The sequence below is a fragment of the Gallinula chloropus genome, assembly GCF_964237585.1.
Source record: "Gallinula chloropus genome assembly, chromosome: 2".
Lineage (NCBI taxonomy): Eukaryota > Metazoa > Chordata > Aves > Gruiformes > Rallidae > Gallinula > Gallinula chloropus.
In genome coordinates, this window is record NC_140086.1 from 31,118,540 (window position 1) to 31,132,826 (window position 14,287).

The 14,287-nt window shown below is 42.8% G+C and overlaps 1 protein-coding gene across 1 annotated transcript; it reads right to left on the reverse strand.

Annotated features, from left to right (window-relative positions):
• Positions 1–278: 278 nt before the first annotated feature.
• Positions 279–14,083, reverse strand: CHMP4C (charged multivesicular body protein 4C; the record flags this gene model as incomplete). Its single annotated transcript, XM_084260560.1, has 5 exons — positions 279–369; positions 2,536–2,644; positions 5,680–5,794; positions 6,740–6,917; positions 13,888–14,083. 5 exons carry the CDS (start codon positions 14,081–14,083, stop codon positions 305–307), a joined length of 663 nt encoding a protein of 220 aa, XP_084116686.1. The 3' UTR covers positions 279–304.
• Between the last annotated feature and the right edge of the window lie 204 nt (positions 14,084–14,287).

Genomic DNA, 14,287 nt, shown 5'->3' on the forward strand with positions numbered 1-14,287 from the left:
CAGGTTTCACCAACCAGCAAGATGCAGTAAGCCACTAGGCAATAAAAAGACAGTAACAAAACAATTCTCTAGCCAAGGCTGAAGAAACACTTTGATCCTTGGAGGTTTTGGCAACTATTGCTTTTTTTGGTTTGTTTTTAAACTAGTTTTGTAATCCAACACTAACACTATTCTTAACAAGATTGGCCATAAATAAAAACAGCCTGTATGAAATGCAACTACACTAAATCAGTAGGTTACAGAACAGTGTTACAGCTCTTCACATCCGTGCTATAGTGTTCAGTCTTAAAAAGAGCCCATGCTCTTATGAAGCCCAGGCAGCTAGCTGCTTCATCTCGTCTTCATCCTCCGCTCTCTTCCTGGTCGATGCTGCAGAGAAAGAGAGAGAGATTAACAATACCCATCAACCAACATAATGGTCAGAACCACTTTATTTGTTAGCATGAGGACTTGCATAGTGCTCTTCAGTTTGAAGACCTTAAGATCAATTTACTGAGCAGCTAGCCAAACAAAGGAAATGCGGCCCTAATGCCGCCGCTGAGACATTTAGCCTCAGCACGGCCTCACTGTAACACTGCGGGCAGCAGTCAAAGGCGGATGCAATTCCTACCACAGAAAAGAGATTTAACTTCTAACAGCTGACACAGAGCAAGTGTGCACAAGAGTGCTGCCAGTTCGTTCACCACCACAACTGACCTACCCCTGGCCGGCTGTGCATCCTGCTACCTTCTCAGATAGTGCTGACGGGTTTGGCACGTGCAGGCCCGGACTCCAGAGAGACTCGCCCCATTCTAATGAGAGGTGTCATTTATTAGAAGGGAGGAAGAAATTCCTGAACTTATTTTGTTCAGGTGACATCAACTAACTGCTGCGTTCACAGCCACAGCAATCCTCAGCTCTGTACCAAGCCCCACACACTTTCTTTTTTTTAACCCAAACAGAATCACAGAATCATAGGGGTTGGAAGGGACCTCCAGAGATCATCAAGTCCAACCCCTTCCTTTGGGCATATTGCACAGGTAGGCGTCCAAACGGGTCTTGAGTATCTCCAGAGAAGGAGACTCCACAACCCCCCTGGGCAGCCTGTCCCAGTGCTCTGTCACCCTCACTGTGTACAAGTTCTTCCGCTTATTAGTGTGGAACTTCCTGTGCTCCAGCTTGAAGCCATTGTCCCTTGTCCTGTCCCCACAGACCACTGAAAAGAGGCTGGTTATTTCCCCCTGTGTCCCACACTTGAGATATTTATAAACATTAATAATAAGATCCCCTCTTAACCTTCTTTTCTCAAGGCTGAACAGCCCCAGTTCATTCACCTTGCTTCGCTCCATCACAGTTTCCCCAGCTCTAACATCAGGAGGGCAAGATGCATGTCTGATCTGAAGCAGAATAGAACCAGTAACCTGTTCGTGTTTGAGCATCACTGCGTAACGGTAAGCATCCAGCTTTGTCAAAGAGAAGCCAGTTTTGCAAGGCCCTAAACTGTATAATTGTATCTGGCTATTTTTGCCTGAAGCAGTCCCACTAGCAGATGAAGTAGAAAATTTAGTGAGAAGCACAGAGATGGACTAAATTTAATAAAAACATCAACTGACACAGCTGGATCTGGAAGAGGAGGTATGAACTAAGCCATAAACGCCCAGGTTGAGTTTTCCTACATCCATTTCTTTACCAGCTGTTCAGCAATCAACTTAAGTAGATGAGGCAACAACCCCAGTTCACACATTTTAAACTCCTTCTCAGGGTTTTAAGTGCTGCCTGGCAAAGCACATATAGGAGCCTCTGACAAGCTGGCCTAGGTAACCTGTTCTGCAGCAGAATGCACCACAGACAACCCACGTCTACTGTGTCCTGCCCTTGCCACCGAATAGTCATACTCTTTTACCAGCATTAGTACCCAGCAAGTCTTTCAGCTGATAAGGGACAACAGGGACAGGGTAAAAGGTATAGTTTAAAGTTGACTGTCTCTGGCTTAATTTAAAACAAAGAAGGCAGAACTACAGAAAAATAAAACTGCACCTTAAAGCCAGGAATAAGTCTGCATTGTAAAAAAAAAGCAAAGGAGTTAGAGTATTTCTTAAAATGTGTACTTCCTACTGCCTCCTTCATTTCTTAATTAAAATACCAGTGGCAAATATCAACCACTAGCCTACAAAGCTGGTTCTTTGTGACACAAACATTCTGAATCTAGGTTGGGCTCTAATTAAAAAAGAGTAAGGCTTTAATTGCCAAAAAGAGAAAAAATGGTCTTCCCATTCCTCAGTGATCTCACTACATTTCAGTAGGAGATGCATTATTATATGTGCAAGGTCAAGTTTCCTGAGCTTGCCTGCCCAAACCTACTTTGCTCCTAAACACAGCAAACCACAATTCCACCCTGCTTTTTCTGATAAACAGATACAAAAATAGGAAAAGGAACCTGTAATACTTTACAAGGTACATTTTAACTGTGTTTTATTTGGAGCACTCTCTTGCCTTCCTCCTACTCACAGTGTGCCCTAATCACAAGAAACACAAAATGGCAAGCAAGCTGTTTACCAGGGCGAGAAGGCAGCGATGTGGACGGAACACTTGGGAGTCTGACATCTCTCATTCCTTTGTTCAATTCTTCTTGCTCCAGTTCTTCTAATTCTGCCATCAACTCATCCTAAATTAAAGGAAAAACATTATTTAGAAATTCATTGTCCTGACAGTGATCTCAGGCAAGGGTACATTTAGCAACCACAAAGCAAAGCACTACTGAAAAAAAAAAAAAAGCTTAAACTTGAAAACAGGTATTAAAAACCAACATATCACAAGTATAATTTTTACTGAGTGTGGGAAATAACAATAAACCTTAATTGGAAGTTGAAAGGAGGACACTGGAAGTTAGAAACAGGACAAGACATTAAATTAGAAAGAACACCGATGGCAGTGTAGTACTCATCAAAAAGGCAAAGGGTGGTGCTAGGGAAAAAGGTCCCTCTGCCTTTCTCATGTTTGTTCCAAAGCTAGAGCTTGTACTCTTCAAAAAATTCTAATTTTGAAGGGAAATTTATCCCTTTTTAAAAAGGAGACAGCTTCTACTGGTTACAAGGCACTGTCATTCAACATTAGGCTTCTGCCCAATGACACGAGTCCAGGATAATATATGGTGTTAAAGCAGCACTGGAATCAGATCTGTCTTCCTGGGTCCTGCTACTCGCTCTCAAAGCACAAAACACTCTTGGGCTTTTAGCTGCAGAAGCTGATTTGGACAGATGATCTAACCCACTTGTGTAGCTTCTTTTATTTTTAGTATTACACACCTTTTCAGAAAGCCAAAGACTTATGCTTTGGCTGGAGTTTCCCAAAGAAAAGCAGCTAACATTTACAGAGCGGTAGAGAAAAAGACCTTTGCCATGTTGATAAAAATTATTTCAAAAGAAACAATGGGCAAAGTGGGCTGTAGCAAAATGAGATCTACTAGGTAGTAGAATGGGCTTTGCCTACCCACTCGCACCTTGCTTATCACAAATGTGGACATTAGAATTGTAATTACATAACCACCACAGGCCTTCCTACATTAATTTCCTCATGTTTTCATATATTTAAATCTCAAAAAAGAAGCTACAGCTTGCCTATCTGAATTAGTTCACACTGCAAATACTAGGGTATTATCTATAAATTTCAGTATCGGGTCTACACTTGGTCATGTTCAATTGACAGCTGATCTCTCAAAGAAACGTGTAAGTTGGGCCCCATGTCTAACTCTCCCATACCAAACTAGTCCTTACTAACCTCTGCTGAATAAGTAAACAATTAAGTGATGTGTCAACCATGATAGACTCTTAAAAAAAAAAAACCCCAACAAACACAAAACCCTAAACCAAAACAAAAACACCCAGAGGTAAAGGAACGAGTGTTCATAACCCATATGCTTTTAACATGGCAGTGTAATGGTTACAACATTTGCTGTTCAAGCAGGGGACGCCAGTTTTAAGTGCTTCTAATCCTCAAGCATGGATTTAACTTGCTTCCCACAATGCAGGCTTTGGTCTACAATTAGGGTGTGGTGTATTGCAACAGCAACAAATCCCCTTTCTCTTCTTGAACCAAGGCCAAAAAGATTTCAGAGAGAAGTTATCACGAGAACTCTCAGGTTCCAGGCCTCGTCCACTGGAACAGGCATATCTGACATTTGATTATGAGAAACAGGCCTCCAGGCAAGGGCTTCCCCTCCCAAGCAGGGCCCTGGCTCAGGTAGGACAGTGTTTTCTGCATTCTTCACTGCATACACTGTGTCAACCCAGGAGTAAAGAGCTTTTATGTTTCTGCATCAATCTGGAGAAGAAATTACATGCTTCCATGATCTCTTTACACAATGGCACACATGTGAAGAGGAAATCCAAATGTGATCAAAATATCCTCCAAAAAATGTTAAAGATCATCCTTCAACACAGATCACCTCATAACCCAGCAATTAAGCCATTGATTCTAGCACTCTAGAGCCCAAGTGGCCTGCAAACCAGATTTCCTAGTTACTGTACAAGTGCTATCAGTATTACACGCCTGTGTAAAATGTGCTGCTGGTACAATGATGCCCCATGTGACAGAGGCTTATTTTCCCAGAACAGAAAACAACACCATCAACTGGGACTGGCATTTCTTAGGAATTTCCTGGTCAATTTACATCATGGTTATTAAATCTAGACCCCTAAAAGTTAGAAATCATTATTACTTTCAACAAATTGTAACTCTTGAATGAATGCTCCCTTCCAATCAAGCAAACATGATACAGTATATGAATTTTTCTTTGGTGTCCATCTGGGTACGTAAATTACTTGGGGAGAGAGTGAATTGATTCTTTAGGACATTCTTCAGACAATCCCTAGTGCTTGGCCATTTTAAAACATGGTTAAAAAACAAACTGGTTATGATACTGAGCCTGGATTCCACAGATTGCAGGAATTTTTGAGTATACTTGGCCCTTGAGTCCTCAGCCATGGATGTATCAGGAGTAACTAGTCCTGCTTAGATATACAAAATCAAGTCCAGGGACACTGGATGAAAGCTACTACAACAAATCTTCAAAAGGCCCAAAGTGCCTTGTCAGGGTTTCAGAAGAAGAGAGCTCAAGGAAGAAACTTTATTGCCTCCAACAGGAATTACTTCTACCTAATGGATCTAGTTCTGTAGAAAATGTGGAAAACAGGGAAAGGAACTGTACCTCTAAGCACCAGAAAAATCCTTTAAATACTGGTCCAAATGTTCAGAACTGTGAACAGCAGCCTGTTCACTGCACAGAACATGTATTTAGTCAAACCAATGTCTATTTGGAGCACAAAAGTGATGTATTTTGGTGTCCACTTGGCACATACAAATTGCTCATTTTAGTGACCTTCTCTTTCCATAGTATGAAAGAGTAACAACCACAGGACTGCAATTAAAAATTGATACTTTAAAATTTGCATATAAATTTCAAATATATATATTTACATATATAGAAAATTTCTTTATTTTATATCTGTGTGTGTGTGTATACATACGCACACACACACACATATATATATAAAAATAAAATCCTAGATAGGGTAAGCTAGAACCAAGGAATTTCACATTCACACCTTCTGAGAATAAACCACTGGAACAAGCCACCACTGAACAAAATTACTATGGACTTATTTACCAGTTAAAACACCCAGGCTTTACTGAAGTACTAACCTCATCAAATTCATCACCAAAGGCAGCACGACTTGAGATAGCATCTGAAATTTCCTGTGCAACATCCTGCTGTTCAGTGATATCTTGCATCAAATCGTCAATTTTGTTCAAGTCCCTAGCAAGAAAAGATGGAGATGTTTTTAAAGTTAAATCATTCAAATCCTACAGAAGAGACTCAAGAAAATTTGAATAGATCCTACATTCTTTTTATACCCATGGCTATATAAACAGCAGAACACACAAGGAATAATTTCCCTCACCTACACCTCCACGTTTCTTGGCAATCTTCTGTGTGTTTTAGCCAGTCCAATTTCTTCCTCTTTGGAATTGTAAGAAAAGTCAAAGTGCAGCAGTCTCTGTTCTCCCCTCTCTGTGCCTCTCGTACCTCTGCCAGCCAACAGTCACACTCCCTGGGCAGGTCCCATCTCCTTCCCAAGGTCAGCATCTTTATACATGTAACCTTTTTGTTGTTAAGCTTTCACCAGAACTGGGCAAACTTAACAGGACTACATCCCATTTAAAAGCTTCCCCTTATTATTAACTTAGTAATTGTTTCAGTTCCTGTTTACTTCTCTCAGAATAAACCTTTCTGATTTAACTGTGTTTCTTCAGGCAGGGAAACGCCTCATGAAACAATACAGGAGATATAAAAATACTGCATGCACCAAAAAAGTCACCTTCTCTTTTAGTCAGGTCTAATTAGTACTTTGAACCACACAGTCCAGCTTACAGACTTTGAGGGAAAGAGTCCATTTAGTGTCTTCAATTAAGTTTTCTTCTGCAAAAACCAAGGGAAGAGGCTGCTCTCCACTGCCAAAGCAGAGTCAAAGCAATAGGTACCACACAGATCCCTCTAGTTAGTTAGCTGGACTTCCTTCTGCACTCGCTGTTAAAAAAGGTATTATTCTGCCAGAGAACATTACAGCACCAGTAGCACTGCCAATGTTAAATGCCTGAACCCAAAGCAAATTCAAAACTGCCTGACTTGATACAGTATAGTGATTAAATGGTTTGAAAGTGGTTAGTGAGCTCAACTTGAAAGCTATTAGAAAGCACTTACATATTTTCATGCACTTTTTTCATAGCTTGTGCAGCATAACCCATGTTCTTGAGCACTTCTGTGTTGGTGTGGGAGTTTTCCAATGCCTCTCTCTGGAACTCAATGGTCGAAAGCGTCCCATCAATTTGACTCAACTGTTTCTCATATCTCTTTTTTCTCTTCAGTGCTTGTAAGGCAGCTGGAAAGCAAAAGGCAAAGTGCTCTGTGTATTGATATAGCAAAATGAAAGGACAAGTAGTTCAGCACCAAGCCGACCTGAAGAATGTGTAATTCTCACCCTCCTACCTTACTAGTAGGGAGACAAACTTTGACCACACCAGATCAGCAGCCTGTTTATCACCAACATGCTGTTGCATGAACATGCTGGGAAGCCTCTTTTACATTAACTCCTTCTAGCACCACAGGGAAGAGCAGCTTCTTCCTCCACTGCAGGAGATCTTGAACTCCATCCTGTACACACAAGCAAAGCAGGGAAGACAGGGAGGAAAAAGAAACATGTGAGAGAGAAGTCAGGAAGGAGGGAACAAAGGAAGCAAGAAGAGAAGAGGTTGCAGTTTGTAAGTAAAAACTAAAGAAGACAGAGTAAGAAGATCTGTCACAATAACCCCACCTCCACCAATGCTGCTTTCTGAACTTTGTCTCAGCAGCAGAAAAGGAAAGTGCCACAGAAAGCCCAGGTGGCCTAACCAAGGAGGCAGGAGAGTTCAGACTTGCACGTCTCTAGCTTTCAGTTGTACCTATTCCTTCCAATCTCTTCAGAGCATGATCTTTAAACCATAAAACTTGAAAACATACAGAACTTTGCAGACCTGGCCACAGTCAAATCCAGCTAATCCCCATTATCTTTGCAAATGGTTGAGATTAGTCTTTTATATTTGCTAAATTATAAGCAGCATACTTTGCCCAGAGTAAATCATTACCAGACGAAATGCACGTGACAACCAGAAGGAGAAAAGGGCTTTCTCCTGGCCTCGGGGTGTGGAACACACACAACCTTGCCACAAGCATTTCCTGACCAGTGTCCTTTCCAAACTGCCAAACACAAGAAAACCCCATCCAAACAATCCAAGAGAGACTGTTCGCCCACTGCTTTCTCAACGCTATTAATACCGTGTCCTTTCCTTCTCTCTTACATTTAAAAGTCAGGTTTGAAGCCAGCAAATAACCTCAGCACTGCAGCCCCCCAGACTCAACCAATTCCCACTGCTGTCCTATTCAAATGAATTGCCCACGTGCAGTAACAGTGAATGAAGTTAGGAGCCCTCCAAGGAGGGGGCACTGATTTATGGTGTGTGAGAGCATGCTAAAAAATCCAGTGCTGTGCTGCCAAAGGCTGGAATCAGCAGGGTCAGAATTGCTCAGCATTAGCTGCGCAAGGACCGGCATTCACACAGACTATGACAAACAGTGCCTTCTAGCACCCACAGTTAAATGTGTTGGGGCAGCAAACCACCATCACCACAGATTAATCACCATATTCAAACTCAAGGCTTTTGCAGGTTTGGGGGGATGCTCCGGAGGACATGCACATTCTGAAAAAGATGCAGGAACACCAGATGACGTCATGCAAATGTGAGAATTGTAAAATTCTCACTGGCAATTCCATAACACATCAATTTGACATAATCCCAAATCATCTTTTCATCTACTTAATATTTCCCTACTTAATTACGTTTATTATTGGCAGTGTTAGGACACCAGCCACCTCCTTCACTTCAGTTGAAGCAAAATTCACTCATGGATTCTTAGGTTAGGCAGCCAGAGATTCCAGGCAAATTCAATGGTCTGAAACCATGCATAACACAGGCTGTGCCAGGGAGGACGCTCCAGGAGCACTACCTTAGCTGATGCAGAAAGGCTTCTGCTAGAGTAAGTAGCTACCATAGGGAAATACTTCCAGTCAGTGTTTTCCAGAAATGGGACTGCTTAATGGTGTTACTGGCTGCTCCCAGAGAAAATTGATTTCCTCAGTTACACACAAACCAGTTGTTTTCAAAATACTGCAGGTTCCTGCATTAACATTTAATTAAACCACACCCAAATTAAGAAACCACAAAAGAAACTAAACTCTGTGTGACTTCACCTATTCATAAAGAGCATGTCCTAATTATTGTACTGCAACATACCATCTTTATTAATTCTCTTCAGTTCTACCAGTGACTTACAGACCAAGTAATTTCATAGGAAATCAATTCATACTCCTTCCTTATCAACCAAGGCATAATTCCCATACCACACTATATGATTTTTCTCATTTATATTAAATGAATGCCCTTCATTGCAGTGTTTTGTAATAGTAGCTCCTATTGCTAAAATACAGGAATTTGTCATTTGAAATCTATATTAAGTTCTTCAATATGAGGGTGGTGAGACACTGGAACAGGTTGCCCAGAGAGGTAGGTGGTGGAGGCCCCATCCCTGGAGATATTCCATGTCAGGCTCGATGGGGTGCTGAGCAACCTGATCTAGTTAAAGGTGTCCTTGCTTACTGCAGGGGGATTGGACTAGATGACCTTTAAAGGTCCCTTCCAACCTAACGCATCCTATGATTCTGTGTTTCAGATTATCACGAACTTTAAAGCACTTTTCTACTGCACATACAAGCATTTTAAGAGTTGTGTGCTACTATTACAAGACTGAAAAGCTTTGCAGAAACACTACTCCATTACAATAGCCAAGCTGAAGAAGAATAGATCTAGCAAAAATAAAAGAAACTGAGCAGACAACATAAGCTTATTCACTGAATGTCTAGGAATGGCACTGAAAAAGTGTGGTACCCATTCCAAAGATTTCAGAAAAAGATGACAGCCCAGGGAGGAAGAGTCTGAGGAAGCAAATATAATTAATATCAATTCAGCCAGGAAGAGGTGGATGTCTTCTCCAGGAAGAAGCACTCTAGTACACTGATGGGCTCTACATAAGCTGATCCACCCCCTGCATTTCGTAACGAAGCGGTTAGCCGCTGGCTTTAGCACGTTTCCTGTGCTCTGAGCCCAGCAAGCAGAGTACAGCTCACAGACTAGGAACCACTGCTTTTAATCTCAGTTCTTATTTTATTTTTGAGATAAGTGGCTGGAACGACAGCAGGCTATTAGGTCAGTTTAAGTATGGATATTAAAGAACCACTGTTACTAACACACAGAAGGATGCTTTTTCAATATCACTACTACGCCGATACTTTGATAAGGAAGTAAAAATGGCTAGGTGGGCAACAGTAATCCTGGCCACACCAGATATCCAGTTTTCTAAAGGAAAGAGCAAAAGTAGTGACACAGAAAGACTTGCAGCACTTTCCTCATGGTTTCATGACAGATCGGAATAAAAAGTGACAGTACAGTGCTAACACCACCTGCCCCTGTCAGGCCCACCACCAACACCCATCGGAACAAGAATTAGTGATAATCTCATCTTCTGAAGTAGAAAGAAAACCACTGCCTAGTAATCCTTAAAATTCCCAGTGGAAACTGATAAAGAGTGTTTCCTCAGATGATATACCACCACCATGAAAATTCTGGATCCCATTTTTGGGTACAGTTCACAAATGTCCACTTCAGTCCTGCAAGGAACCAGCAGATTATAGCTTCTGATCTCCCTTACACCAGGGACAACGAAAAGAAATGCCATAAAAATCAAACCACTCTAAATTAGTTCATTATCATCCATAATCCTTAAAACCTTGTGGGGGAACCACATACAGTTACAACTGAGGGGCTGTTTCACAGACAATAATTCACGTGGTTCACTATAACCATTCCACTTTGTGGCACAACACTTGAAACGTGATTGTGAAGATGAGAGAACAATAGCAGCTGTACCAGACAGAACAAAGACATGCTACAGGTTTCCTTGTATCTCAGTCCCAACCCGTCACACCCCCTGCCACAGGCATGACAGCCCCATCAACATGCCACTACTATGCTGCTGTTTGGTTTCAACAGCCATCTGGCTGCAACTAACTCACTGAAAAGGAATGCTACGTGGCTACAGGAGCCCTGGTCACATGTACCACACAACATCATCTTTAACAGCATCTGCTTGTAAAAGCCCACCTTCTATTATTCCAACTTTCTATACAGGTCTTGTCTTCAGTGGTACCACATGGTGCAATATGGTTAAGATTTAATCTCATTCTAAATGGCCTCTTTCAAGTTAATTCTTTTCATTTAGCCATTTCTTAGTATCTGCAAAAGACTCCAACTTGAAGCAACACTCGTCCAAGTGTATGTTACTTTCATAAGCACACTTCAGAAAACAGAGCTCCTGTTAAACAGAATTCTCAAACGTTCTGTATCACTTTCTGACCTTTAAATTCTTTCAAAATACTGAGGATGAAAGGCCAATTTGCAGATGCAAGTCATCAGCTGTGCACTGTCTGAAACTAGGGTACCCAGAAAAGCACAGCAAGTCATACAAAAAAAAAGAGAAAAATAATAATGAGTCTGTATCTGGAACAGGGAGAGATGAAAAGGCAGCATTAGCTGTGAAAAGAAATACTGCTTACCATGACAAAACCTCTGCAAGTGGTCTAGCTACAGTAAAGTATTAATGGGGGATGCTGGAAACATATCACCCCAAAAACATAGCTAATTTCAGATTTGGTACAGGAACCACAGAGATAGTCACTTCATAAAGGAGAATCCAAAAGCATTTAAGTGATGCTTCACATCTATTTGCATAGCTAACATGCTACGTCTTTTAAATCATTTCAAGCCTACTGATGTCACATGAACCCATTCAAGAATCATCCCAACTCATGAAAAATTGCTGGTGCTTGAATCTGCCCTCTCATGTCAGTGTAACTGACTCAGACTCACACGCCTAAAAGTCAAATGAGATCACACTAATTTGGTGCACTGTCTGTACCTAGACACATCTTGCTCCAGTCTCAGACACTGACATTTTAGGTTCCACAAGATTCTCCACCGATGTAGTTAAGAAAAAAACATTAAAAATTACCTACAAAGTCCCTCTGAAGCATTCACTTAAACAAGGCAATGTAGATTAAAACTTCCATTCTCTCATTTGTGTGTCTGTTTACATAACATCTAAGCAAATAAACTGTAAAGCAACTGGAAAATCAAATAAAGGGGTATCCTTGGGATGTAACTTCACCCCCTAACCTGCTGAAGTCAAGCACTTCAGCACAGCAAGGTTAGTCTCTCTTGCTTCTCCACTGACTGTAGTTGCACTACCCCACTTTGGCTTTAGAACCATTTTTGGCATGAAAAAATTCTAACTCCACACTTCTTTCCCTGTCTTTAACTATGTGTCCCTGAACAAATGACAAGATAAAAGGGAGCTATTTTTAACTATGATCAGCTCAACAATCCAGTTTGCAGTATGACTCCACACATAACTGCACAGATGAAAAAAACAACTGGAATTGCACACTGAGCCCAGAAGTGGAAAAAAACATCTGGGAGGAAAGCTTCATATGTCAAATGCTGCATGCCTGAAGCACAAAGCCAACAAACACCAGAAACCAGCATTAACCAGACAAGTTAAAGAAGAAACAGATCCACCTTCTCCCAGCAAGTACTCATTCCTGCCTGTGCACCATCCTTTCCCTCACAGGTTCCCAAGTACTTGTGTAACTGTGGAGTCAAATGGATAAATGGAACTTAACCTACCCTGGGTAAAAAAAAAATAACTTGGCCAAAAAAAACCACCTTGTGACATTTTACAGCCGGATCTAGCTTTCTGAAATACACCCTTCAGGGAGCTCTGCCAAAGAAAAGCAGGGAGCAGCACAGCTGGCAGAAGCAAGGCAGGAAGCATTTCTTCTTCCTGCAACAATGACAGTTTAAAGTCCAGGCTTGGGATGAAATTCCACAGCAGCACGCCTGGATGTAAAGAGGAACTGATACAGCCAGAACAGCCAGGCTGTTTTCTCTCATCAGCCCTGCCGCTTGGCTCATATACATCAAGAGCCTGTTCCCAGAGCTATCTGGTCACTTCGTCCCAGAGCAAACTAGTTTTCAGCTGCAATTAGCTTTCCTGAACGAGCTCACCTGCACAAGGGGACAGGAACTACACCAGCTGAAGCCCTGGGAGTAGAAAGCATGAGATGGTGCCAACCCTGACTGGCTCAGTTGTGCTACTGAACTGTCTTTACTCCCTCTGCCTTCAAATCTTGACCCATGTTTTTAAATAAAAGTCATTTTACTTAATCTGCCTTTCACTAGTAATTATTAAATGCAAAAGTATTACAAATATGTTAAAGGACTAACCAAAACACCTCTAACACAGAGCTCCTCACAAGTTCTAAGTTACATAGTGTTATTTAATTATTGAGCAACAGATGGAGCAGATGAGTTAATTTCAAACTAAAGATTTGTGACATAATAAGAAAGTTTTCCCTTCTGTCTTGAAGTATTTAAAGAAAAACAAAGCTCAGAGTAGACAAGCAGGTCTCTGGGTGACTTTAGCAAGTAATTACCATGTTTCTCAAAGGCCTGTATATCCCCAAGACACTGGCTACTGTAATTTGCTTCCTAGAGATGACTACATCAGTAGAACCAGGATCCAAACCCCATTATCCCTCAGTATCACCTCCTTTGCAGCACACAGCATCCCAGAACAGTAGTCAGTAGCGCTCTGAACTATGATGAATTTTTTAGGGATAACACATACTTCTTACACGACCTGAGCCAAATCATTAAATCACTTCGTTCCTCAGTTGTCAGGGGCATCATCTCCAACCCTCAGAATGGGGATAATGTGAATTCATCCGTGAACATCCAGGACATCCTTACATGCTTCAGCTCCTTCACTACCTGTACAGCCAACACTCAAGGCCCCAGCTGCGATCCCCCTCCCACACCACCAGCAGTACTCGGCGCAACACCTACCCAGCCCGTACCTGCATCGATACCGGTGCAAGGCACGAACAAAAGCATCGCACAGTGAAACACTGATTGGTGAGGAAGAAAGTATCCTGCTATCATGCACCACGCCGATTCCACAGTCATTAAATACATGCCAAGGACCCAAAGCCACCCAAAGGCGTTGGAGCCCTGGGAATTAAACCCTCACCAACTCCCGAGCTGCCGGCGCCGCCCGGGCTGGGCGCGCCCAGGCTTCCCCGGCACCGGGCGAGGGCAGCGGGGCCCAGCCCGGCTCCGGCCGCCGGGAAACCAAGGACTCACCTCGCTTGTTCTTGGTGCCGTGCTGTCGGGCTACCGCCAGCTCCCGCTCGATTCTCGTCTCCAGATACTCCTGCTTCTTGCTGAGCATCTCCTCTGTCTCCCGCAGCCGGGCCAGCGCCTCCTGCGGCGAGGGGCCCCCGCGGCTCTTGGAGGCGGACGAGCCGCCCCCCTTGAAGAACTTGGAAATCTTGCTCATGGCGGCAGCAGCCCCGGCTCAGAAGGGTCCGAGCTGCCCAACCCGGCTCGCAGAATCCTCCCTGCCCGGCACACGCGGTGAAGGTACTTCCTGGGGCCGCGGGCGCCGGCACCGCACCTGGCGACGGGGCGGGCCCGGGGGCGGCTCCGAGGAGGCCGAGCCCCAGCCTCCCGCCAGCGCCGGGCAGAGTGGCGGGAGGTGCGA